Source organism: Chroicocephalus ridibundus, chromosome 17 (assembly GCF_963924245.1).
Source record: "Chroicocephalus ridibundus chromosome 17, bChrRid1.1, whole genome shotgun sequence".
Classification (NCBI taxonomy): Eukaryota; Metazoa; Chordata; class Aves; order Charadriiformes; family Laridae; genus Chroicocephalus; species Chroicocephalus ridibundus.
Window position 1 is genome coordinate 7,543,863 of NC_086300.1, and position 25,594 is coordinate 7,569,456.

Consider the following 25,594-nt stretch of genomic DNA (forward strand, 5'->3'; position numbering starts at 1 on the left):
AACGGCAGCGGAGGTGGAGGATCCCACGGCGGTGTTCTGCGGGAAGGAGCTGAGGATGGGTCCGGGCAGGGTCACCACCACGGGGGAGGGCTGGATGACGAGAGTGGAGTCCTGTCACTGCCTGGCACAGGGCTCATTGCAGCTGTTGGCCAGCGGGGTCGGGCCACAGGGCCGGCATGGCAGGCACGGGCTGTAGCAGGACATGTCTTGGGGCTGGAGGTGCACCTGGGAGAGAGGGCAGGGGGAAGTAGAGCATTAGAGTTTGATAAAGAGTAACTTGTCGCTCCCATCAAGAGGGAGCCAAGCCACAAGGTGGGCACAAAATGTGGAGGAGTTGAAGCAAGCCCTACGTGTTTCTCCCTTCCCGTCATCCCAAAAGAGCCCTGCCACGAGTGATCAAGCCCAGGTAGGTCCCTGCCTAGCCCATACCACATGTCAGCCAAGACCCAGCCTGTCTCCATGCCACACCTTCTGCCCCCTTCCCAAAACATAAATTTCCCCAAAAATAAGTAGTGCCACAAGCCAGAACAAACAGGGTATGTTGTGAGAATTCCCAGGGGAGGAGAAGGAGAAAGGGCTTTAGACTCACTTCATACACAAGGAGATGGAGGCAAGTGGAGTAGATTACAAGAGAGAAGGGCCAGCTTTTATACTGCTCCTGCACTGCCTCAGGCATACAGTCACTTTGTGTGGGCAATAATTTTCCATCAGACTCACCTCCAAAGAAAAATATGCTACCTAATGGCACACGTTGTGTTTTGGTTTCCCTCAACACTGCCATCACATTTCCTCATTTCTGGCATGACTGGTCTACCATGCAGGTTCCTTTCATGTGCTGGGATGGGACACCCAAGCATTTCAAGGGCAGGGTGGTGGTGTGAGCGCAGGGTCAAGATACTGTCCTAAGTGCTGGTGGGGTCAACCTAGTGTACAATCAGGCAAAGCATGTGAAGGGCAACAAGAAGGTCTTCTTCCAGGCAGGTAAGCAGCAAAACCAAGGCTTGATCCTTACCATGCACCCGAGGGAATTGGTTGGTGTCACTACATGGCCGCTCTCAACTCACTTTGAATGTCACAGCAGTCAGGGAATGCATCTGAGGAGTGGGAGAAAGCCGGTGGGCCTCCTGTCTTCAGGAGGGGTAAGAAGGAGGACCCACGTAAGGACAGGCCGGTCAGTCTCACCTCAATCCCTGCAAAGGTGATGGAGCAAATCATCCTGGAAGCCCTTTACCAAGATGAAAGGACAAGAAGGTGACTGTGAGAGGTCAGCATGGATTTATGGAGGGAAAGGCAGACCTGACCAACCTCACGGCCTCCTTTGATGAAGTGCCTGCCTCCGATGGGTGAGGGCAGTGCAGCAAATGTTGTTGATCTCATCTAAACAAGGCTTTCAATGTTGTCTGCTCTGACAAACATTACAAACCAGCAGAGAAAATACAGGCTAGGGAAGAGGGCAGTGCAGGGGATTGAAATCTGGGGTGGCTGCTGGACTCCAAGGGTTGTGATGAGTGTCACAAGGTCCATGTGGTGGCCACTGACTCCTGGTGCCTTGTAGGGGTGCATCCTGGGGCCAAGAGTGTTTAACCACTTTATGCAAAGTCCTACAGTGAGGAAGAAAGAATTTGCTGTCCCATGACAGGCTGGGGCCAGTGCACTTCCAAAGAGCTTTGCAGCAGAGGACATGGCTCCTGGAAGACACCATCAGGTAGCCCATGTGGAAATGGCGTCCAACAGCATCTGGGTTGCATTAGGAAGGTTTTTTTTCCATCAGATTGTGGAAGGTGATCCCTCTTCCCTGCTCAGTACTGCTGAGACAAAATTAGATGTCCAGTTCGTGGCCCCCAGTACAAGAGAGGCTCTTTGGTGGGTCCAGCAAAGGGCCTCAGTGCTCATAAAGTGACTGGAGCCCCTGAGGCAGGAGGGGCTGTGAGAGGTGGAGTTATTCACCCTGTAGGAGAGAAGGCCCCAGGACACACCTCATAGCAATGGGTAAAAGAGCTGAATTGAGGGAGTGAAGAACATAGAGCCAGACTGTCCTGAGTCCTATCCAGTGAAGGGACAAGAGGTAATTGGCACATAGAGAAATATGGGAAATTTCATGAAAACATAAGAAAAGACTTTGTTAGTGTGAGGGTGCTCAAGCATGGTTGAGCACTGGGGTTGCCTGGACAAGTTGTGTCTTCTCCATCCTTGTAGGTATTCAGAGCTTGACAGGACTTGACCCTGCGCCTCCTCCAAAGCCTGACCGTGCTTTGAGCAGGGACAGTTGGACTAGATAATCTCGAGTCCCCTTCTAACCTCAAGGACCCTGTGATGCTGTCATGGGAAAGAAACATGCTGCAGAGCTGTCCCTAAGAAGGAAGAACTGGTTGGGAACATTGGAATCAAGGCAGCCTTGGTTGTAATGCCTGAGAGACACTGGAATTCAAGACTTGATGGCAGGAAGGAAAGCGAGTAGCAGAGGAGAGCCCCTGGACTTTGGGCATGCTGACTTCAGCCTTATCAGGCAGCTGGTATGGAAGATGCCATGGAGACAGCTGTGAACCAGAAAGAGCTCAGAAAAGCTGGCAGCACCTTAGGCACCTCACAGTCCAAGGTCAAGAACAGTCCATTGCCAATAATCAGGACAACAAGCAGATGCCTCAGCCGTCTGGCTTTGGCTAAGTGGAGTACTCAAGGCACCAATGTCAAAAGGCAGCATTCTGGAGGTGGAAGGATGGATGAGCTGCAAAGGAGGAATTTGGAAATAATTGCTAGGCATGTTTGGATGCTGTTAGGAAGCCAAAACTTCGCTTGCATTGAGTCTTGCAAGGGGTATCCAGAGCAACAGGCAACAAACATCAGGAGGAACATTGACCTGTACAAGAGTGGTTGAAGACTGACAGAGGAAAATATGAGCCCACAGCTGACTGGGGCAGCTGATTTCCTGAAAGTTGACAGAGAGCAGGCTAGGGAATTCAATCCCTTTTCTCTCTCAGTATTCACCTACAAGGTCTCCCAGGCCCCTATGCTTTCTCTGAAAGAGTTGAAGGAATGAGGGGGAGCCCTCCCAGCAGCGGATGGGTATCAAATCAATGACTGCCTGAGAAAGGTTGACCCGTACAAGCTAGCTGATGCATTTCAGACTAGGAATGCATTTTAGGGAGACCTAGATCATCTGGAGGACTGGGCCACGGGAGTCTCATGGGATTAAGAATGACAAATGTCCAGTCCTGCACCTGTAAGAGAAGAAACTCCTCTGGGTACATCTGCCCCCTGGAGCAGGGTCAGCGATGGAGAGAGACTTGGAGGGTGAAAGGGAATGGGTGCACGGGCCTCACCTACCTGGACAAAGAGACCGGGCCGTGGTGAGGACCTGTCCTGAATGCTCTGCAGAGGAAAAGAAAGGTTTGCAGAAAGCAGCTCCCCACCAGCCGGGACTCACCATCCCTGGGTCCCAGGCGATACATCTTCTCCCGGCACTGGGGCTTCACCGTGCCTCCTTTCCCATGCCCCAAGGGACTCGTCAGCTTGGAGCACAACCCAGCACCATGGCAGAGGCCAGGAAATTTCCCCCAACTCCACAGCAAGCAAGGCCTGACAGGACCCTGAAGTGCCACGTGCCTGAGGATGCTCAGGGAGGGGAGGGGATCAGAGTGGCCCTGTGTTCAAAAACAGCTCTCAGTCTACATCAAAAAGGTGATGCACTTCCCTGCCCTGCAGGCATGAAGGCAGCTGGGACATGTCTCAGGAGGGCAAGGGAAAGCCTTCAGCAGGCAAGCTTCCTGGGACAGACTCTCCCTACCCATGGCGAGTCACACTCTAATTGTGGATTGGCCGTGTGTCAGCCTTTTGGTGTGACGACAAGCCAGGAGTGCGTGCTCTCTGCAGGCCCTTCTCCCACGCAGGGCTGCGTTCCCCTGTGGCCTGGGCAGCTGTATTCCCGCCCAGGGAAAGCGAGCTCTGAGCACTGGGCTGTACCTGAGTACACTACTCCAGGCACCTCCAATGACCATTGCCCTCATAAAGACTTTTTTGCCAGCGCTAACACAGCTCAGAGCGGTCACAGGGTGGTCAGCATGTTTTGGAAAAGTGGCCTGGCCTCAGAATATCCTGTAGGTCAGGGTCCAAAGCGTGTGACCAAAGTGCATGTTGGTTTGAGGAGAGTGGGAGGAACAAAGCACTGTCCTGTGCCCCAGCATACCCCTCTGGTAGTGAGGAGGGACCTGACTCCACAGATTGTGTTGAGGAATCACCGGGTTTGGTACGGCAAAGTTGTCCAAAGCTGAGGGCATTGATTGGGGAACTCCTGGAACTGCCATGAGAGTGGATGGCTTTACCAAAGAAATCAATGTCTCCACAGGAGAAGCTTTCCTTGGGCAAAGGCATTTGAAAGCACAGTGTAGCCCACCTGCCTATAGAGGCAATCATCAGAAATGAGGAAATGAAGCAGCAGCGTTGATGTAAACCAAAACAGAACTGTGTCATTAGGTAGCATATTTTGCTTTGGAGGCGAGTCTGATGGAAAATTACTGACCACATGCAATGACTTTCAGCCTGGGGCGGTGCAGGAGCAGTATAAAAGCAGGCCCTTCTCCTCACTCTCTCATCCACTCCTCTCCCCTCCATCTCCTTGAGAACAAGGTGAGTCTGAACCTCTTTCTTGTTTTCCTCCTCCTCCTCCTTCATCTCTTCCTCCTCCTCCTCTGGGATTTCTCAGCACATACCTGTCCCTTTGTCCTGGGCTGTGTCTTGCAGCTGCTTACCATGAGAGGGGGAAGGGAGAAGAAGTTGTTTCATGGAGAGGGGCTTTGCAGAGGTGTCTCCTCAGCTGTGGGCTGGATAGGGATCTCCTTGGGTATGGTCACTCTTCGTAGGGCACTTTTGGCTGAGCGATAGGATAGTGTGGTACCAGGCTGCTCTTCAACCACCCCTCGTGCTTTGTTTTCCCCTGCTCTCTCTCCAAGGTTCATCTCCACCATTGAAAAATGTCCTGCTACAGCCCGTGCCTGCCATGCCAGCCCTGCCAGCCCTGTGGCCCGACCCCACTGGCCAACAGCTGCAATGAGCCCTGTGTCAGGCAGTGCCAGGACTCCACCGTCGTCATCCAGCCCTCCCCCGTGGTGGTGACCCTGCCCGGACCCATCCTCAGCTCCTTCCCACAGAGCACTGCCGTGGGATCCTCCACCTCCGCTGCCGTTGGCAGCATCCTCAGCTCTGCGGGAGTGCCCATCTCCTCCGGGGGCTTTGGCCTCTCCGGCCTCTCTGGCTTGGGCAGCCGCCCCTGCGGCACAAGGTGCCTCCCCTGCTAAAGCTGCTGGCAGTGGCCCTGGAGAAGGGGCCCGGGGACCCGCAAGATGGTACCAGACTGGGGACAGAGCATTGTGATATTGCTTTCAGAGGGCCTGAGCAATCCCAGCGACCCTTGCAAAAGGACAGGACTTGCCTTGGCACTCAGAAAGCGTGGACCACGCCTGCCTTTCCCCTCTTCCACTCTCCTTTGCCTCCTGCGTCCTTCTTCTCTTGTGCTGCCCTGGGCTGTGAGCTCCACAGAGCCAGACTGGGCAGAACCTGCTGGCCCTGCTCCCTCTCTGTGGCAGGCAGATGGACACCTGTCATGATCTCTGCCGCAGCTATGGGGCATAGATTAACTTCTGCCCCTTGCTGCTCTGTGTACCTGAGGCCTCTGCTCTGATCAACCTTGTTTCTGTCTTTTGACTCATTAAAGTTCTGCTGCATTTCAGCCCACACTTGTGTGTCATCCTTTCCCCTGCAGACGCTCTTCCAAGATGCCCAGGGGAAGAGATGGTAATCAGGGGTGGGTTTTGGGAGGGGTTTGCTGGGAATGATTGCCGACATAGGCTTGCACTAAATATGCGTATTTGTGCATCGGCTGGTTCTCTAATTTTTGAATTTGTTTGCGTATTTGGGTCTGAGTATAATTACCCACGGTAGATCAGTGACTGCGATCCACTAGCTTTCCAGGAGAGGCCAGGAGAACCCATCCTAACCACAGCATTCTCAGGGGGAGAGACACAGTGCAGAAGGCTGCCTTAGCATACAACCATAGTATAGAATCATAGAACAGTTTGGATTGGAAGAGACCCTTAAAAATCCTCTAGTTCAACCCTCTTGCCATGGGCAGGGACATCTGTCACTTAATCACATTACTCAAAGTTCCATCGAACCTGACCTTGAACTCTTCAAAGATGAGGCATCCTATCATTCTCTGGACCACATTTTCCAGTGTCTCACCACCCTCCCTGTAAGAAGTTTCTTTCTTATGGCCAATCTATATCTATGATCTTTCAGTTTAAAATTCTTGCTCGTTGTCCCATCACTACAGGCCTTGATAAAAAGTCTCTCTCTGAATTCCCCTTTATATTTCTCTGTTCCTACATTTATATAAGTCCCCTTCATACATTGAAATGTCACAAGGTCTCCTCAGAGCCTTCTCTTCTCCTGGTTGAAAAATACCAACTCCCTCAGCCTTTCTTCGTAGGAGGGGTGATGCATTCCTCCGATCCTTTCTGTAACCCTTCTCTGGACGTGCTGTAACAGGTCCATGACTTTTTTTGTACTGGGGACTCCAGACTGGGAACAGTACTCCTGATGGGGTCTAATGAGAGAAGACTGGAAGCAGAGGATCACCTCCCTCAACCTGCTGGCCATGCTTCTTTCGATGCATTCCAGGGTATGATTGGCTTTATGGGCTGCAACAGCACACGTTCAGGTTTTTTACCACAAGTATCTCCAAGTCCTTCTCCGCAGGGCTGCTCTCAATCGTTCACCCTCTAGACCGTATTCATATTGAGGATCGCCCTAACCCAGGTGCAGGACCTTGCGCTTGGCCTTGTCCAACTTCCTGAGTTTCTCATGGGACCGTTCCTCAAGCCTGTCAAGATCCCTCCGGATTGCAATCCTTCCCTCAAGCATATCAGTTGTGCCCCTCAGCTTGGTGTCATCCACAAACTTGCTGAGGGTGCAGTCAGTCCCACTCTCTATGTCGTTGATGAAGAAATGAAATAGTATTGGTCCCAGTACAGACCCCTGAAGGACACCACAACACTGAGATGTTGACAATAACTCTTTGGACACAGCCAAAGTGCCCTTGGGCCACTGTCACTTGCAGGTGAGGAGGCATCCATGATTCCACCAGAGCCCCTGGCCGTCAGGCCCAGTTTGCTGAGCCTCTGCCCAAAAATGCCCTCTTGGCCTCAGTGCACATGCTGGGGAAAGGGAACGTGGCCACTGCTGACCTCAGTTGCAGAGCCTGGGCTGTGCAAGGCCTTGTGAGGGCAGCAGTGTAGGGACAGGAGGGGAGAAAGGAGATGAGGGGAGCGGAGGGGAGGGGAGGGGAGGGGAGAGGCAGGAATTCCTCTTGCCCTGGCTGCCACTGTGCTGGAGGAGGAGGCTTGAGAAGACAATGTCCTCAGAGGACAACAGGAGAGGCAATGGGGGCACCAGGCTGAACTGGCCCTGGTTGGGATGGAGATAATTTTCCTCATAGCAGGCCATATGGTGCTGTGCTTTAAATGTCTGGCTAAAACAGTGCAGAGAACACAGCAAAGCTTTAGCTATCACTGCACAGTGCTCTCACATCATCAAGGCCGTCTTTCTTCCTCACTCTGCACCCCGCTGCAGTGGAGGCTAGGGGTGGGCAAGCTTCTGGGAGGGGATCTGAACTGACCAGAGGGCTATTGCATGTCATATAACATCATGCTCAAGAACGAAACTGCAGCCAGTCTTTCCAAAGTATCTGTTCTTTGATGAATTGCTGGGTGTTAGTCTGCTGGTGGTAGGTAATGAGTGATTGCATCACTTTTTGTTCCCCACTATTTTCCTTTCCCCTCTTAGATTGTTCTGATGTTGACCCAAGGGTATTTGGCTTTCTTGCTCTTCCAATTTACCCCCACACCACTGGGACAGCGGATCGGAACAGCTGGTGGGTACTTTGTGCTTGCCAGGGCCAACACACCACACAGACCCACAGGCAATGCATGTTGTTCTTGCCCTTCTCCATCCCTGTCTGTGCCCAGGGCTTCCTGGGAATGTTTCTGGGGAGATGGCGGCAGGGAGAGACTTGGGGTGGGAAGAGAGGCAGCGGGGGCATGCTGAGTGTCTCAAAGGGCTGTCCAGGAGCTCTCCAAAGCAATGCGGTGACCAGCAGCAAAGGCTGCTGAACTGCTACAGGCCAGAGGTGGGCAAGATGACACATGCCCACCCAGAGTCCTGAATGGCAGCTGGCTTGGTAGCAACCAGCCCCGTCTCCACACAGATCCTTCAGCCCCTGGCAAGCAGTAGCCCAAAAGCAGGGCCAGGAAAAGGTGCTTTTGCGGTAACCCCATCAAAACACATGCGAGTCCCGGTGCTGCTCCTGGACACATGGACTGTCGTCAGCATCCAGAGCTATATAAGTAGGAGCGTAGCCAGAAGACCGAGGGAAGCAACGACCCCAATCTGTTCAGCAATCCCGTGATGGCATCTAGAACACTGTGTTGAGTTGTGGGCTGCAATGCAATAAAGACCTTGACTGAGTGGAGCGAGTTCAGCAGAGGAGCAGCGGGTGGGTAGGATGGTGAGAGGGGTGGACCCCTTCCTTGGGGAGGAGAGGGTGAGGGGACGGGGCTTCCTGAGTGTGGAGAAGATATAACTTTGGTAGGAGTTCTAAATTCATCTTTGGAGTAACTATGGTCTTTGAATAGCGTCGGGTAATTCTTCCAGCCCCAGATAGGCAGTGAGGTTTAGAAAGCAGAGGGTCTCCTACAGTATGACTGCACATACTCAAAGCAATCCTGCCTTAACAACCACAGCAGTACCATCCCGGAACCACCCCTGCGCAAAATCTGTCCCCCTGGGCATCTTGGGAGAGCATCTGCAGGGGAAAGGATGACACAGAGACATGGCTAGAACGCAGCAGAACTTTAATGAGTCAAAAGAGGGATACGAGGTTGCTCTGAGTGGAGGCCCCAGTGCAGGGAGCAACCGGGGCAGAAAGGAATCGGTGCCCCATGGCTGTGGCAGAGATCCCACCAGGTGTGGATCTGCCTGTCCCAGAGAGGGGGCAGGGCCAGCAGGTCCTGCCTAAGCTGGCTCTGTGGGGCTCACAGCCCAGGGCAGCACAAGAGAAGAAGGACGCAGGAGGGAAAGTAGAGTGGAAGAGGGGAAAGGCAGGCGTGGTCCACGCTTTCTGAGTGCCAAGGCAAGTCCTGTCCTTTTGCAAGGGTCGCTGGGATTGCTCAGCCCCTCTGAAAGCAATATCACAATGCTCTGTCCCCAGTCTGGTACCATCTTGCGGGTCCCTGGGCCCCTTCTCCAGGGCCACTGCCAGCAGCTTTAGCAGGGGAGGCACCTTGTGCCGCAGGGGCGGCTGCCCAAGCCAGAGAGGCCGGAGAGGCCAAAGCCCCCGGAGGAGATGGGCACTCCCGCAGAGCTGAGGATGCTGCCAACGGCAGCAGAGGTGGAGGATCCCACGGCAGTGTTCTGCGGGAAGGAGCTGAGGATGGGTCCGGGCAGGGTCACCACCACGGGGGAGGGCTGGATGATGACGGTGGAGTCCTGGCACTGCCTGGCACTGCCTGACACAGGGCTCATTGCAGCTGTTGGCCAGCGGGGTCGGGCTGCAGGGCTGGCATGGCAGGCACGGGTTGTAGCAGGACATGTCTTGGATCTGGAGGTGCACCTGGGAGAGAGGGCAGAGGGAAGCAGAGTCTGAGGGCTGGGTAAGGAAAACCCTGTAGGACCACCATGAGTGTAAAAAGCCACAAGCTTGAGAAGGGAGTCCCACCGGTCTCACCTTCCTCTCATCCCAAAATAACCCTCCCAAAAGTTATCATGCCCAGTGAGGTCTCTACTAGCCCATATCTCAGGAGACACCTCTGAGACACCTCAGTCTTTCTGCATGCCACACCTTCTTCCGCCTTCACTCTCCCATGACAAGCAGTTCCAGCATCCAGAATGGACCAAAGGATCAGGTATGGGCTAAGAAATCCCAAAAGAGGAGGAGATAGGGCTTCAAACTCATCTCGTTCCCAAGGAGATGGAGGCGACAGCAGTGGATGAGAGTGTGAGGAGAAGGGCCCACTTTTATACTTCTAATGGACCGCCCCAGGCGCACAGGCACTGCACGTGGGCAGTAATTGTCCAACAGACCCACCTCCAAAGCAAAACGTGCTACTGTCATGGTTTTGGCTGGGCTGGCCACAAAATGAACAACAAATGCTGTTTTTAACCCCTCTCACTTCAGGGATGAGAGAGCATCTCCCTTCAGAGGAGAGGAGAGAGAATGAGAGAGTGAGAGAACTTGGCTTGAAAAAGAAACTAAACCACTTTAATGAAATATTAATAATAAAATAGTAAGAAGAATACAAAATATTAATAAGAAAATGATGAAATACGTAGCATATCAAAATCGTATTGAGCTCCCAGGATGACAACCACGTCACTGGCAGGTTCTGGGAAAGTCCCAGGCCGGACTCAGTGATGGACGGGAACTGGATTCCCTATCTGGATTCAGGAACGCATGGATCAGGACCAAAGGCAGACAAACAGACAGAGTCCTCCTTGGAGGCCGGACACTGATGAAAGAGATGACCCCTTTGATCCCTCCGCTTTTATGCTCAGCATGGGGCAGATGGGACGGAATACCCTTTTGTTCACTTTTGCATCACCTGTCCTGTCGACCCCTCCCCACATGTGCGGCCCCTTTCCGCTGTTCTGTTTGCAACCCGCCAACTTGGTGCGCAACAAAGTTATCTGATCTTGGTTGTTATAGCAATAAGTATAAGCAGGAGCCTCTCAGCACACCATTCCTTGGTATTAGTTATATGCATCAGACCTTATCAGTCTGGAAGCAGACACTGTCTGAGAAATACGCCCTTAATTTCAGAGAGTTTGGTAGTCAGCAGAGACTTAAGCGAAAAGTAAAACTGTTGAAAAGAAAATTGGTTCTCTTTTACCTCGTACCACAACATCTACCTAATGACACAGACACTCTTCTTCCCAATGCCCTTTTCTCTGGGGGAAACATTTGCCAGGCTGAGTATACAGGGTTAGGAAAGCCAAAGCTCACTTGGCATTGAATCAGACTAGGCATGCATAGGGCAACAAGAAAGTCATCTTCCACATAGGTTGCCACCAGTGAGGAGTGGTCAAAGACAGCTGCAGAGCTGAACAGGGCAGCTTCACTGGGGACAGGGATTACAGGACAGGGCCGAACTGTGGACAGAGCTGAACTCACTTTGAAGTCAGGGAATGACTCTGAGGACTGGAAGAAAGGCAACTGGCCTCCCGTCTTCAGGAAGGGCAAGAAGGAGGACCCACGGGAGATTCTCCATCTCCCGGCACAAGAAAAGAACATGGCTGCAAAACAGTCAAAAGCTGCTACGAGGAAGAACGTGGGAACTCAGACTGAGCTCCTTTGCAAGCATGTGACTGTGCAGGTCTCGGGCTGTAATGAATGCCTGAGTCTGGCACTGCTCCCACAGGGATCCAGAGACACTGTGTGTATACGGTGCGATCAAGTAAATGATCTGCTCAGGACGGTGGTTGAACTGAAGGAAGAGGTAGAAAAGTTAAGAAGTATTAGGAATTGTGAAAATGAAATAGATTGGTGGAGCCATACCCTGAGGCAAAGGCAGCAGGAAGAGGCTCTATCAGAAGTGGATGACCCACTTCCCTCCTGTCACCAGGCAGAAGGAGAGGACTCAAGGGATAAGGGGGAGTGGAGTCAGATCCCTCCTCGGAGAGGTAAGCGAAACCTCTCACGGCCCCCCTCACCATCCCAACTGCTCTTACGTAATAGGTATGAGGCTCTGGAAATTGAGGACCAGGCGACTGAGGATGGAGAAGCTGATCCATCCAGTGAAATGCCCAGTGCTGGTCACTCACCCCCACGCCTCAGGACGTCCTCAACAAAGACAGAAAGAAGGGTTATTGTAGTAGGTGACTCCCTTCTGAGAGGAACAGAGGGCCCTATCTGTAGACCGGACCCATCCCACAGGGAAGTCAGCTGCCTCCCTGGGGCCAGAATTAAGGACATACGGAGGAAACTCCCTTCCCTGGTCCAGTCATCAGATTACTATCCGCTACTGATATTTCAGGTAGGCAGTGACGAAGTAGGTACCAGAAGTCTGAGGGCAATGAAGAATGACTTTAGGGCCCTGGGACGGCTGGTTAAGGGATCGGGAGCACAAATAGTGTTCTCCTCTATCCCACCATTTGCAGGGGTAGACGAGGGGATAAATAGGAGGAGCCAGCAAATTAACTCCTGGCTCCGTGACTGGTGCGTCCGGCAGGACTTTGGCTTTTTCGAACATGGGCTGATCTACCGGAAACCAGGCGTGCTGGCATCAGGCAGGGGAAGCCTAACCCAAAGGGGAAGAAAGAGACTGGGACAAGAATTAGCAGGGCTTATTCATAAGGCTTTAAACTAGGTTTGATGGGGGATGGGGACGAAACCAGGATCACAAAAGCGGTGCCTGGGAGCAACATAGCAGTGCTCATGGGTAAAAGTGATAGCAAGGTCTTGCAGCCTGTCTCAGCGATGGTGGGGGATAGTGAATTGTGTGGCAGCATAGACACAAGGAGTAGTGATAATTTGGTAACTGCAGTAGTGTCTGAGAATGATCAGGTGCAAATCAGGGCCTGTCCCCCCAAGAAAGTGGCAGGACAATTAACCCAACTGAAGTGCATCTACACTAATGCATGCAGCATGGGGAATAAGCAGGACGAGCTGGAGGCCATCGTGCAGCAGGGAAACTATGATGTGGTTGCCATCACGGAAACGTGGTGGGAAGACACACACAAGTGGAGTGCTGTAATTGATGGCTACCAGCTTTTCAGAAGAGATAGGCAAGGGAAGAGAGGTGGTGGGGTGGCCCTTTATGGTAGGGGCGGTTTTGAATGTCTAGAACTCAACGGTGTGAATGACAGTGTTGAGTGTGTGTGGATAAAAATTAAGGGGAAGGCCAACAAGGCAGATATCGTGATGGGAGTTTGTTATAGACCCCCTAATGAGGATGTAGAAACCGATGAAGTATTCTATAAGCGGCTGGCAGAGGTCTCGCGATCATCTGCCCTTGTTCTTGTGGGGGATTTCAACTTCCCAGATGTCCGCTGGGAATACTACACAGCAGAGAGGGAGCAGTCCCGGAGGTTCCTGGAGTGTGTGGAAGACAACTTCCTAACACAGCTGGTGAAGCAACCTACTAGGGGAAGTGCCCTACTGGACCTACTGTTAGTTAACAGAGAAGGTCTTGTGGGGGATGTAAAGGTTGGAGGTCGTCTTGGGCAGAGTGACCATGAAATGATAGAGTTTTCAATTCTTGGTGAAGCGAGGCGGGGAGCCAGCAGAACTGCCACCTTGGATTTCCGAAGGGCAGACCTTAACCTGTTTAGGAGCATGGTTGAGAGTGTCCCTTGGGAGGCAATTTTGAAGAGCAAAGGTGCCCAGGAAGGCTGGTCATGCTTCAAGCAGGTGCTCTTAGAAGCACAGGAGAAGGCCATCCCCATGTCCCGAAAAACGAGCCGACGGGGAAGAAGGCCAGCCTGGCTAAATAGAGAGCTTTGGCTGGACCTCAGGAAAAAAAGGAAGGCTTACATTCTCTGGAAAAGGGGCTTAGCAACTTATGAGGGTTATCAAGATATAACAAAGCTATGCAGGGGGAAGATTAGAAGGGCCAAAGCTCAATCAGAACTCAGCTTGGCCACTGCAGTTAAAGACAACAAGAAGAGATTTTTCCAGTATATCAACAGAAAAAGGAAGACTAGGGAAAATATAGGTCCACTGATGAATGAGACGGGTGCCCTAGTGGTGGAAGACACAGAGAAGGCAGAGTTACTGAATGCCTTCTTTTCTTCGGTCTTCACTGATAAAGCTGTGTCTCACGAATCCCATACCCTGGAGGCAAGGGGGAAGGTCGGGAGAGAGGAAGACTTTCCCTTCGTTGAGGAGGACCGGGTCAGAGACCACTTGGCCAAGCTGGACATTCATAAATCCATGGGCCCTGACGGGATGCACCCGCGAGTGCTGAGAGAGCTGGCAGATGTTATCGCTAGACTGCTCTCCATTGTCTTTGCAAGGTCATGGGGAACAGGAGAGGTGCCTGAGGACTGGAGGAAGGCTGACATCACTCCATTCTTCAAAAAAGGCAAGAAGGAGGACCTGGGGAACTACAGGCCGGTTAGTCTCACCTCTGTCCCTGGGAAGGTAATGGAGCGACTCATTCTGGATGTCGTCTCCAAACACGTAGAGGAACAGGAAGTTATTGGAAGTGGTCAGCATGGATTTACCAAGGGCAAATCATGCCTGACCAATCTGATAGCTTTCTATGATGTTATAATGGGTTGGCTGGATGAGGGGAGAGCCGTAGATGTCATCTACCTTGACCTTAGCAAGGCTTTTGACACTGTCTCCCATAACATCCTCATTAGGAAGCTGAGGAAGTATGGGCTAGATGAGGTGACAGTGAGGTGGATCGAGAGCTGGCTGTGTGACAGAACTCAGAGGGTTGTGATCAGCGGCACAGAGTCCAGTTGGAGGCCTGTAACCAGTGGTGTCCCTCAGGGGTCAATACTTGGTCCATTTTTGTTCAATATATTCATTAATGACCTAGATGAGGGGACAGAGTGTATCCTCAGCAAGTTTGCTGATGATACCAAGCTGGGAGGGGTGGCCGACACTCCAGAGGGCCGTGCTGCCATCCAGCATGACCTGGACAGGCTGGAGAGCTGGGCAGAGAGGAACCAAATGAGGTTCAACAAAAGCAAGTGTAGGGTCCTGCACCTGGGAAGGAAGAATGCCAAACACCAGTATATGTTAGGGGCGGACACGCTGGGAAGCAGCTCTGAGGAGAAGGACCTGGGGGTCCTAGTAGACAGCAAATTATCCATGAGCCAGCAGTGTGCCCTTGTCGCCAAGAAGGCCAATGGCATCCTGGGCTGCATAGGGAAGAGTGTGGCCAGTAGGTCAAGGGAGGTCATTCTCCCCCTCTACTCTGCACTGGTGAGGCCACAACTGGAGTACTGTGTCCAGTTTTGGGCTCCCCAGTTCAAGAGGGACAGGGAACTACTGGAGCGAGTCCAGCGAAGGGCAACCAAGATGATTGGTTGGGACTGGAGCACCTCCCTTCTGAGGAAAGGCTGAAAGAGCTGGGACTCTTTAGCCTGGAGAAGAGAAGGTTGAGGGGGGACCTGATTAATGTTTACAAGTATCTAAAGGGTGGGTTTAAGGAGGACGGAGCCAGGCTCTTTTCAACGGTTCCCAGTGACAGGACAAGGGGCAATGGGCACAAGCTAGAACATAGGAAGTTCCATTCAAACACACGGAAAAACTTCTTTACGGTGAGGGTGACAGAGCACTGGAACAGGCTGCCCAGGGAGGTTGTGGAGTCCCCTTCTCTGGAGATTTTCAAGACCCGCCTGGATGCAGCCCTGAGGGATGTGCTTTAGGTAATCCTGCTCTAGCAGGGGAGTTGGACTAGATGATCTCTAGAGGTCCCTTCCAACTCTGAAGATTCCATGATTCCGTGATTCCGTAAGGACAGGCCGGTCAGCCTCATCTCAATCCCTGCAAAGGTGATGGAGCAAATCATCCTGGAAGCCCTTTCCCAAGATTAGAGGACAAGAAGGTGACTGTGAGGGGTCAGCGTGGATTTATGGAGGGAAAAGCAGGCCTGACCAACCTCACGGCCTCCTTTGATGACGTGCCTGCCTCCGGTGATTGCAGGAAGTGCAGCAAATGTTGTTGATCTCATCTAAACAAGGCTTTTGATGCCATCTGCTGTAACAATCGTTCCAAACCAATGGACAAAATACAGGCTAGGGAAGAGGGCAGTGCAGGGGACTGAAATCTGGGATGGCTGCTGGACTCCAAGGGTTGTGATGAGTGTCACAAGGTCCAGCTGGATGCCACTAACCCCTGGTGCCTTGTAGGGGTGCATCCTGGGGCCAGTAGTGTTTAACCCCTTTATGCAAAGTCCTACAGTGAGGGAGGAAGAATTTGCTGCCCCACGACAGGCTGGGGCCAGTGGCCTTCCAAACAGCTTTGCAGCAGAGGATGTGGCTCCTGAAGGACACCATCAGACAGTCGATGCCCATGTGGAAATGGCATCCAGCAGCATCGGGGTTGGATTAGAAAGGCAGTTTCTATCAGATTGTGGAAGGTTATCCCTCTTGTATGTTCAACACTGCTGAGAAAACAGGTGCCATGAACAGGAACTCTCCAGTACGAGAGAGGCACGATCACACTGGCATGAGCCCAGCAAAGGACCATGAAGCCCTTAAAGCGACTGGAGCCCCTGAGGCAGGAGGGGTTGTGAGAGGTGGGGTTGTTCACCCTATAGGAGGCAAGGCCCCGGCGCACACCTCATAGCAATGGGTAAAAGGGCTGATGGGAGGGAGTGAAGAACATGGAGCCAGACTGTCCTGAGTCCTACCCAGTGAAGGCACAAAAGGTAACAGGCACATATTGAAATACGGGAAATTCCATGAAACATAAGAACAGACTTTGTGAGTTTGCTCAAGCACTGCCTGGGGTGACCTGGACAGGTTGTGGCTTCTGAGTCCTTGTAGGTATTTGGTCTTGACAGGACTTGACCCTGAGCCTCCTCCAAACGGTGACTGTGCTAGATAATCTCCAGAGTCCCCTTCTAACCTCAAGGATCCTGTGATTCTCTCATGGGCAAAAGATGACCGATGCACAGCCACCCCTAAGAAGGAAGAATTGGTTGGGAACATTGGAACCAAGGGCACCCTTGACTGTCACATGAGAAACACCGGAGTTCAAGACTTGATGACATGATGGCAGGAAGGAAAGCGAGTAGCAGAGTACAGCCCTTGGACTTCAGGCATGCCAACTACAGCCTTGTCAGGCAGTTGGAAGGTAGGATGCCATGTAGGCAGTGGTGAAGCACAAAAGAGCTCAGAAAAGCTGGAAATGCCTTAAGCACCTCATGGTCAAAGAGGAAGAAGGTCCAGGCCAATACACAGGCAAAGAAGCAGAGAATTTGAGAGCTGAAAGAATGGGCAAAAGGCCTCATCTTCCCAGGCAAGCAGACCGGGCTGCAGTGAAGAGCTCTCCTGAAAGCTCAGCAGAGGGGAAGAAAAGATTTCAGAAAACACCTCCCTACTGCTTGGGACTCATCGCTGTGTCCCATCCAGCATGTCTTCTCCTGGGCATTAGGGCTTCAGCACACCTCCTTTCTCATACACCAAAAGTCTCCTCAGCCTGGAGAACAACCAAGCACCACCGAAGAGCAAGGAAACTTCATTTTCCCAATATATGAGGGCCGTCAGGACCCTGCAGTGCCATGTGCCTCAGGATGCTCAGGGAAGGGATTGGATCAGAAGGGCCAAAACCAGCTCTCAGACTATGTCAAGGAGACAGTACACTTCCCTGCCCTGCAGGCAAGGAGGGAGCTGGGACGCATCCCAGCAGGGCAAGGGAATGCCTTCAGTAGGCAAGCTTCCTGGAACAGATGCTCCCTACCCATGGCTTGGCCGTGTGTCAGCCTTTTGATGCGAGGCCAAGCCAGGAGTGTGTGCTGTCTGCAGGCCCATGTCCCACGCAGGGCTGAATTGCCCGGCAGCCAGGGCAGTTCCATGCACATCCAGGGAAAACTGAGCACAGGGCTGTAGCCAAGTACACTACTCCAGGCAGCCCCAACGGCCATTGCCCTCATTGCCTTGTTGCTGGCAATCCCACAGCTCAGGGGATTCGCAGGATGGTCAGCATGTTTTGGAAAAGTGTCTCCTGCTGGTCAAGGTCCAAAGCATGTGGCCAAAGTATGTGTTGGTTTGAGGAGAGTGGGAGGAACAAGGCACTGTCCCAAGCCCCAACACACGCCTCTGGTAGTGAGGAGGGACCTGACTCCACAGGGCATGTTGAGGAATCACCACGTTTGTGAGGGCAAAGTTGTCCTTCGGCAAGCCTGCTGAGGGCATCGGTTGGGGACTCCATGAGACTGCCATGAGAGAGGGTGGCTTTACCAAACTGACAGAGGCAGGAGAGGACTGCACTGGTGGGAGGTTATGTGCAACTTCCTGCCAAGGGGGTGGAAAACAACCTCTCCAGATTTCCCCAGACCCATGGCCCCTGCCTGCACAGACCCCTCCAGAACTTGGAGCCCATCTTTTGCCCATACTTATGTGTTCCTGCCTGGGATATCCTTGGGCCTTTCATCTCAACACTTAAAAGGAACCTCTGAGGCCTGACGGTCATGTCAGAAATGAGGAAATGAAACGCAGCGTTGAGGGAAACCAAAACAGAACGTGTGCCATTAGGTAGCATATTTTGCTTTGGGGGTGAGTCTGATGGAAAATTACTGCCCGCATGCAGTGAGTGAGCACCTGGGGCAGTGCGGGAGCAGTATAAAAGGGGGCCCTTCTCCTTACTCTCTCATTCACAGCTCTCCACCTCCATCTCCTTTGGAACAAGGTGAGTCTGAAGCCCTATCTCCTTTTCCTCTTCTTCCTTTCTTAGCCCATATTTGCCCATTTGTCCCATGAAGGTTCTTGGAACTGCTTCTCATGGGAGAGTGAAGGGGGCATGGAGAGAGGCTGGGGCTTGGGTGAATTGAGATAAGGGCTACACAGTTCTTACTGGACTTGGTCGTTCTTGGTGGGGAAAGTGGGCTAAAGGGAAAGAGAAATCCGTGGTGCTCGCCACACAGCCTACAGCTCTCATCCCCAGTTTGGCTTGGCTTTTGTCGCTTGTGATGGAGTGACAGGCTTCTCTCCCCCCAGCCCTCAGGCTCTGATTCCCCCTGCTCTCTCTCCAGGTGCACCTCCAGCCCCAAGACATGTCCTGCTACAACCCGTGCCTGCCATGCCAGCCCTGCCAGCCCTGTGGCCCGACCCCGCTGGCCAACAGCTGCAATGAGCCCTGTGTCAGGCAGTGCCAGGACTCCACCGTCGTCATCGAGCCCTCCCCTGTGGTGGTGACCCTGCCCGGACCCATCCTCAGCTCCTTCCCGCAGAACACCGCCGTGGGATCCTCCACCTCCGCTGCCGTCGGCAGCATCCTCAGCTCTGCGGGAGTGCCCATCTCCTCGGGGGGCTTTGGCCTCTCCGGCCTCTCTGGCTTGGGCAGCCGCTACTGCAGCACAAGGTGCCTCCCTTGCTAAATCTGCTGGCGATGGCCCGGGAGAAGTCTCCCAGGGACCCGCAAGAAGTTTCAGGACTAGGGATGGAGCATTGTGGTCTTGCTTTCAGAAGGGCTGAGCAACCCCAGCGACCCTTGCAAAAGGACAGGACTTGCCTTGGCACTCAGAAAGCGTGGACCATGCCTGCCTTTCCCCTCTTCCACTCTCTCCTTTGCCTCCCGTCTCCTTGTTCTCTTGTGCTGCCCTGGGCTGTGAGCCCCACAGAGCCAGCCTAGGCAGGACCTGCTGGCCCTGCTCCCTCTCTGGGACAGGCAGTTCGACACCTGGTGGTATCTCCACCACAGCCATGGGGCACCGACTCCTGTCTGCCCCGGTTGCTCCCTGAACTGAAGACTCCACTCAGATTGGCCTTGTTTCCCTGTTTTGACTCATTAAAGTTCATCTGCATCCCAGCCCATGCCTCTGTGTCATCCTTGTTCCTGCAAATGCTCTCACAAGATGCCCAGGGAGAGAGCTGGCGCTCAACCATGTTCTGGTATGGAATTGTTGGGCATGAATATTCAGTGACTGGTAACAGGATTGTATAGGGTCTTCCTGGGATGAAGTTAAGTTTCACCATATTAGCCCTCCGACTGGTTCCTTGTAGTTGCAGCTAGAACGTTGTTGATAATCCCATAAATATTTTGGGGGTTGCAGGCAGCGCTTGCCCAGCAGCGTCCCTGTCTCTCCAAAACCCTCTCCGAAAGGCCAGTAGGCTAAGGGTGTGCAAGAGGTTGGGAGGGGACATAGGCAGGGCAGCAGACCTAAACTGACCGATGTGATAGTCCATTACATATGACTTCATGGTCAGCAAAAAATGCTAAGAGAAAGGAGGTTGGCGGGGGAGGGAGAGGCATTCATTATTAAGGTGTTTGTCTTCTGAAGCAACCGGTAAGTTTACTGTGATCCTGCTTCCCAGGAGTGGCTGGACATCACCTGCTGCTGGCAAAGTAGAGAATAAATTGTTTTGTTTTGCTTTCGTTCCACACACTTTCCTTGCTTTTCTTCATTAAACTGCCTTTACCTTGTCCCACAAGTTTTAAATCTTATTTTGTCCCTCCTTTCTGGCTGAGGAAGGGTAGTGACAGAGCACGTTGGTGGGCACCTGGCAGCCAGACAAGGTCAACTCATCCCAGTCTTTTTGGTGCTTAACCTGAGCTCGAGACAACGGCATGTTTGAATTGAGCTTGCTGTAGCTGTAGCAGTTCCTAATAGACGGGTTTCTGAGTGGGTCACAGAGTTTTCTTTGTAGAATGGTAGAATCTTAGAATGGTTTTTGTTTGAATGGACCTTAAACATCACCGAGTTTCAATCCCCTCCCATGGGCAGGGACACCTCCCACTAGACCAGGTTGCTCCAAGCCCCATCCAACCTGGCCTTGAACCCCTCCAGGGATGGGGCAGCCACAGCTTCTCTGGGCAACCTGGGCCAGGGCTCACCACCCTTAGAGTGAAAAACGTCTTCCTGATATCTAATCTAAATCTACTCTCTTCTAGTTTGAAGTCATTACTAATTGTCCTATCACTACATGCCCCTGTAAAAAGTCCCTCTCCAACTTCCTTGTAGCCCCCTTCAGATACTGGAAGGCCGCTATAAGGTCTCCCCGGAGCCTTCTCTTCTCCAGGCTGAACAACCCCAAGTCTCTCAGCCTGTCTTCACCGCAGAAATGCTCTTGTCCTCGGATCATCTTCGTGGCCTTCTCTGGACTCACCGCAACAAGTCTATGTCCTCCTCATTTTGGGGAGCCCCAGAGCTGGATGCAGTACTCCGGATGGGGTGTCACGAGAGCGGAGTGGTGGGGAAGAATCCCCTCCCTCGACTTGCTGGACTTGCTTCTTTTGATGCAGCCCAGGCTGCATCCTGGGATGCAAGCATGCATTACCATTTCGTGTTGATCTTCCCATCCACCAACACCCCCACGCCCTTCTCCTCAGGGGTGCTCTCAATGCATTGTCCACCCAGCCTGTATTTGTGCTTGGGATTGCCCCGACCCAGGTGCAGGACCTTGCACTTGGCCTTGTTGAACTTCACATGGGCCCACCTCTCAAGCATGTCCAGGTCCCTCTGGATGGCATCCCTTCCCTCCAGCATGTCAACCACACCATGCAGTTTGATGTCATCAGCAAACTTGCTGAAGGTGCACCCAATCCTACTGTCCATGTCACCAACCAAGATGTTAAACAGCACTGGTCCCAGTACTGACCCCTGAGGAACGCCACTCATCATTGGTTTCCATTTGGACATCGAGCCGTTGACCACAACCCCTTTGAGTATGCCCAACCTGACAGTTCCTCATCCACCGAGTGGTCCACCTGTCAAATTAATTTCTCTGCAATTTAAAGAGCAGGATGTTGTGTGGGAGTGTCAAATGCTTTGCACAAGTCCAGGCGGATGATGTCTATTTGTCTCCCCTTATCCACCAATGCTGTAACCCTGTCATAGAAGGTCACCAAATTTGTCAGGCAAGACTTGCCCTTGGTGAAGCCACATTGACTCTCACCAGTCACATCCTTATTTTCCATCTGCCTTAGCAGAGACTCCAGGAGGATCTGCTCCATGACCTTGCCGGGCACAGAGGTGAGAGTGATCGGCCTGTAGTTTCCTGGGTCTTCCTTTGTTCCCTTTTTGGAAATGGGGGTTACGTTTCCCCTTTTCCAGTCAGTGGGAACTTCACTGGATGCCATGACTTTTCAAGTATAATGGAAAGTGACTTAGCAACCTCATCTGCCACTTCCCTCAAGACCCGGGAATGGATTTCATCAGGTCCCATGGGCTTGTGCACCTTCAGGTTCCTCAGATAGTCTTGTACTTGATCTTCAGCTACAGTGGGTGTTTCTTCATTCTCGCAGTCCCTGCCATGGCCCTCTCTGACTTGGGCGGTGTGGTTAGAGCCCTTGATGGTGAAGACTGAGGCAAAAAAGTCATAGGGTACCTCAGCCTTCTCCATATCCCCGGTGACTAGGCCTCCTGTTTCTTCTGGAGAGGGCCCACATCCTTCCATTCCAACACTCCAGTCACAGGAGCCATCCTACCACGTCTCTGTAATGCCAATGAGATCATAGCCCTGGAGGCTCTTGTTTGTTCCTGATGCTACGTGCATTTGCATAGAGGCACTTAAGCTGGGTCACCGTTGAAGCTGACTTACTGCCTGGAGTGGCTGCAGTTCCTTCCTGCTGCTCTCAAGGTGGCCTTCCATTGAGGTGTTTTATCCATGTTTCCCTGTTGGCTCTTATTTCCTCAGGAGTCCCTGGCTCATCTCCATCAGATTTCGAACGTGTCCAGCACATCTCGGAGCAACAGTTTGAGGGCCCTCGCTAGCACCCCATCCCTCTAACCTTGGTGTGTCATCCCTTGGCTTGTCACGTACAAGCCTGATAATGCCCCCCTCCCCCATCAAGTCTAGTTTAAAGCTCATTCAATGAGCCCCACTAGCTCATGAGAAAAGACCCTCTTCCGTCTTTGAGAAAGATGAACCCCATCCGACGCCAGCATCCCACTATCTAAAAGCCAAAAACACAGAGCCATGTATTAACAGTCTGAGTGTGTCTGTTTCTTCCAATGCTGCTGACTGCAACTGGAAGGAGAGAAGAAAAAATAGCCTGCACCCCAGATTCTTTTACTATCTCTCCCAAGGCCCTGAACTCTCTTTTAATATCACCCTTGGGCAACTTGTTGCTTCTTGCTGCATTGCTTATCTCTTTATCTGTTTGAACTTGGAACATGTTCACAGAACCAAAGGCTATGGGCTTTGCCCTGGCATTGAGGCCCTTACTGTGCTGGGGGAGGTGTCTTGTGGAGGGGACGAAGGAATACACCTCCTTCTTCCCATACAGGACTGATGTGGGTTGTTCTGTTGCGCATGCTCCTGAGGGCTTGTTCACCCTTATGTGAGGTGTTTAATACTACTAATTAACACTGTTAATTAGAGGGGGTAGGCAGCTGCTAAGAAGGGGCCGTGCAAGAAGGCTGTCAGTTTAGTTGCAGTGTGGTTGCCCCATCATGTGGGGCAAGAAAGCAGAAGAAGTGTTAGAGAAGGGCCAAAGAATAATTCTGATTCTTCTAAAAGGTGGATTGGCCACCAAAAGAAGCAAGGTCAAAGGAGGTGCACAGGAGATGTGGTTCTTGGCAGTAAAATGGCAGGGTGGACATCGTTACATGCGTATGGATGTGATCAAGAAGATAACAACTGTATCCCCACCAATCTGGCAGCAAGACAATGTAACCCACCACAAGAAAGATTTTTAACTGCCTCTGTGTGGACATTCCTTCTGCAAGCACTGTGGCAGCAGTGGTGAGGAGAGCGTTGGTCTGGGTGTGTGGGGGGCACATGGGAAACCTTTACCATTCCCAAAAGGAGGGGAGTGTGGGACACAGTGCAGTGGGCCCCCTTGGGGCACTGTCAGTTGCAGGGGAGGAAGGCATCCGTGACTCCACCAGAGCCCCTGTTTGTCAGGCACAGCTTTGTTGAGCCTGTGCCCACACGCTCTCTCTTGGCCTCAGTGCACTTGCTGTGGAAGAGGACCACGGCCACTGCTGATGTCAGTTGCGGAGCCCTGGAAGCCCTGGGAGGGCATTGGCCCCTCAGGCTCCTAGAAATAGTCAGCTGGGAAGAAGAAGAGAAAGGGGGCATTGGTAGCAATTCCTCTTGTCCTTGCTGCTGCTGTGCTGGGGGAGGAGGCTCAAGCATGAAACGACCCCCGAGGGGCAGAGAAGAATTGACAAAAGAGTGGTGACATGCCATATAACATCACAGTCAACAATCAAACTGTGAGTAGGGCCCTGATCATCAGCCAGCTTGGTAGAACCCAGCCATGTATCCCCACGTATCCTTCAGCCACTGACAAGCAGCAGCTTAAAAGCAGGGCCAAAAAAGGCGCTTTTATGGTAACGCCATCAAAACAGGTGTGACACTCAGCACTGTTCCAGACACCAAGGACTGTCATCAGCATCTGGACTATATGATCAGGAGCATAGCCAAGAGACTGATGTCAAGTTTTGTCTGTAATGCAAGAAGGACCTTGAACAAATGGAGCAAATTCAGATGAGGGTGGCCAGAATGATGAGAGGACTGTAGCACTGGCTTGGGGAGGAGAGATGGAAACGTAACTTCATCCCAGGAAGACCCTATACAATCCTGTTACCAGTCACTGAATATTCATGCCCAACAATTCCATACCAGAACATGGTTGAGCGCCAGCTCTCTCCCTGGGCATCTTGTGAGAGCATTTGCAGGAACAAGGATGACACAGAGGCATGGGCTGGGATGCAGATGAACTTTAATGAGTCAAAACAGGGAAACAAGGCCAATCTGAGTGGAGTCTTCAGTTCAGGGAGCAACCGGGGCAGACAGGAGTCGGTGCCCCATGGCTGTGGCGGAGATACCACCAGGTGTCGAACTGCCTGTCCCAGAGAGGGAGCAGGGCCAGCAGGTCCTGCCTAGGCTGGCTCTGTGGGGCTCACAGCCCAGGGCAGCACAAGAGAACAGGGACACAGGAAGGAAAGGAGAGAGTGGAAGAGGGGAAAGGCAGGCATGGGCCGTGCTTTCCGAGAGCCCAGACTGGCTCCGTCCTTTTGAAGGAATGTTAGCGTTCCTCAGCCCCTCCAAAAGCAACAGCACAATGCGCTGTCCCCAGTCTGGTACCATCTTGTGGGTCCTAGGGGGCCTTCTCCATGACCATTGCCAGCAGCTTTAGCAGGGGAGGCACCTTGTGCCGCAGGAGCGGCTGCCCAAGCCAGAGAGGCCGGAGAGGCCAAAGCCCCCGGAGGAGATGGGCACTCCCGCAGAGCTGAGGATGCTGCCAACGGCAGCGGAGGTGGAGGATCCCACAGCGGTGTTCTGCGGGAAGGAGCTGAGGATGGGGCCAGGCAGGGTCACCACCACGGGGGAGGGCTGGATGACGACGGTGGAGTCCTGGCACTGCCTGACACAGGGCTCATTGCAGCTGTTGGCCAGCGGGGTCGGGCCACAGGGCTGGCATGGCAGGCATGGGTTGTAGCAGGACATGTCTTGTGGCTGGAGGTGTACCTGGAGAGAGGGCAGGGGGATGTCAAGCATGATGGGTAGTTGAAGAGCAGCCTGTTACACCACTACAAGCTGGAGACAGAACGCCTGTGGGTTTCTTATTCCCCACAGCCTAAAGGAACTCTGCCAAGAGCGACCAAGCAGAGGGAGGTCTCTGCCTTGACCATTGCTCACCTCAGCTAAGACCCCGCCTCTGTTCATGCTAGAACTTCTGCCCCCTTCACCCTGCCGTGGTACGTAGTCCCATGACTCAGTGTAGGACACAGGGGCAAATATGTGCTATCCCAAAGGATGAGAAGGAGGAGGAGAAAGGGCTTCAAACTCACCTTGTTCTGAAGGAGATGGAGGTGAGAGGAGTGAATGAGAGAATGAGGAGAGGGGCCTGTTTTTATACTGCTCCTGCACTGCCCTAGGCAGACAGTCACTGCACGCGGGTAGCAATTTTCTATCA

At 52.7% G+C, this 25,594-nt stretch overlaps 3 protein-coding genes across 3 annotated transcripts; 2 read left to right on the forward strand and 1 right to left on the reverse strand.

Moving 5' to 3' along the window:
- The first annotated feature begins 3,272 nt into the window (after positions 1-3,272).
- On the forward strand, positions 3,273-5,291 carry LOC134524685 (feather keratin 1-like). The gene is made up of 2 exons (XM_063354882.1): positions 3,273-3,347; positions 5,010-5,291. The coding sequence occupies exons 1-2, from the start codon at positions 3,273-3,275 to the stop codon at positions 5,289-5,291; spliced, it is 357 nt and encodes a 118-aa protein (XP_063210952.1).
- Positions 5,292-16,776: 11,485 nt separating this feature from the next.
- On the forward strand, positions 16,777-19,103 carry LOC134524686 (feather keratin 1-like). The gene is made up of 3 exons (XM_063354883.1): positions 16,777-16,861; positions 18,387-18,415; positions 18,822-19,103. Exons 1-3 carry the CDS (start codon positions 16,777-16,779, stop codon positions 19,101-19,103), a joined length of 396 nt encoding a protein of 131 aa, XP_063210953.1.
- A 5,707-nt stretch (positions 19,104-24,810) lies between these two features.
- LOC134524577 (feather keratin 1-like) lies at positions 24,811-25,125 on the reverse strand. The gene has a single exon (XM_063354728.1). The coding sequence runs from the start codon at positions 25,123-25,125 to the stop codon at positions 24,811-24,813; it is 315 nt and encodes a 104-aa protein (XP_063210798.1).
- Between the last annotated feature and the right edge of the window lie 469 nt (positions 25,126-25,594).

Coding starts and splice junctions, on each gene's coding strand:
- LOC134524685 (XM_063354882.1), top strand. CDS start 3,273: ATGGAGAGAGACTTGGAGGGTGAAAGGGAATGGGTGCACGGGCCTCAC. Junction 3,348..5,009: donor GACAAAGAGACCGGGCCGTG/GTGAGGACCTGT, acceptor CAGCCCTGCCAG/CCCTGTGGCCCGACCCCACT.
- LOC134524686 (XM_063354883.1), top strand. CDS start 16,777: ATGATGGCAGGAAGGAAAGCGAGTAGCAGAGTACAGCCCTTGGACTTC. Junction 16,862..18,386: donor CCTTGTCAGGCAGTTGGAAG/GTAGGATGCCAT, acceptor TCTCATTCACAG/CTCTCCACCTCCATCTCCTT. Junction 18,416..18,821: donor TCCATCTCCTTTGGAACAAG/GTGAGTCTGAAG, acceptor CAGCCCTGCCAG/CCCTGTGGCCCGACCCCGCT.
- LOC134524577 (XM_063354728.1), bottom strand. CDS start 25,125: ATGTCCTGCTACAACCCATGCCTGCCATGCCAGCCCTGTGGCCCGACC.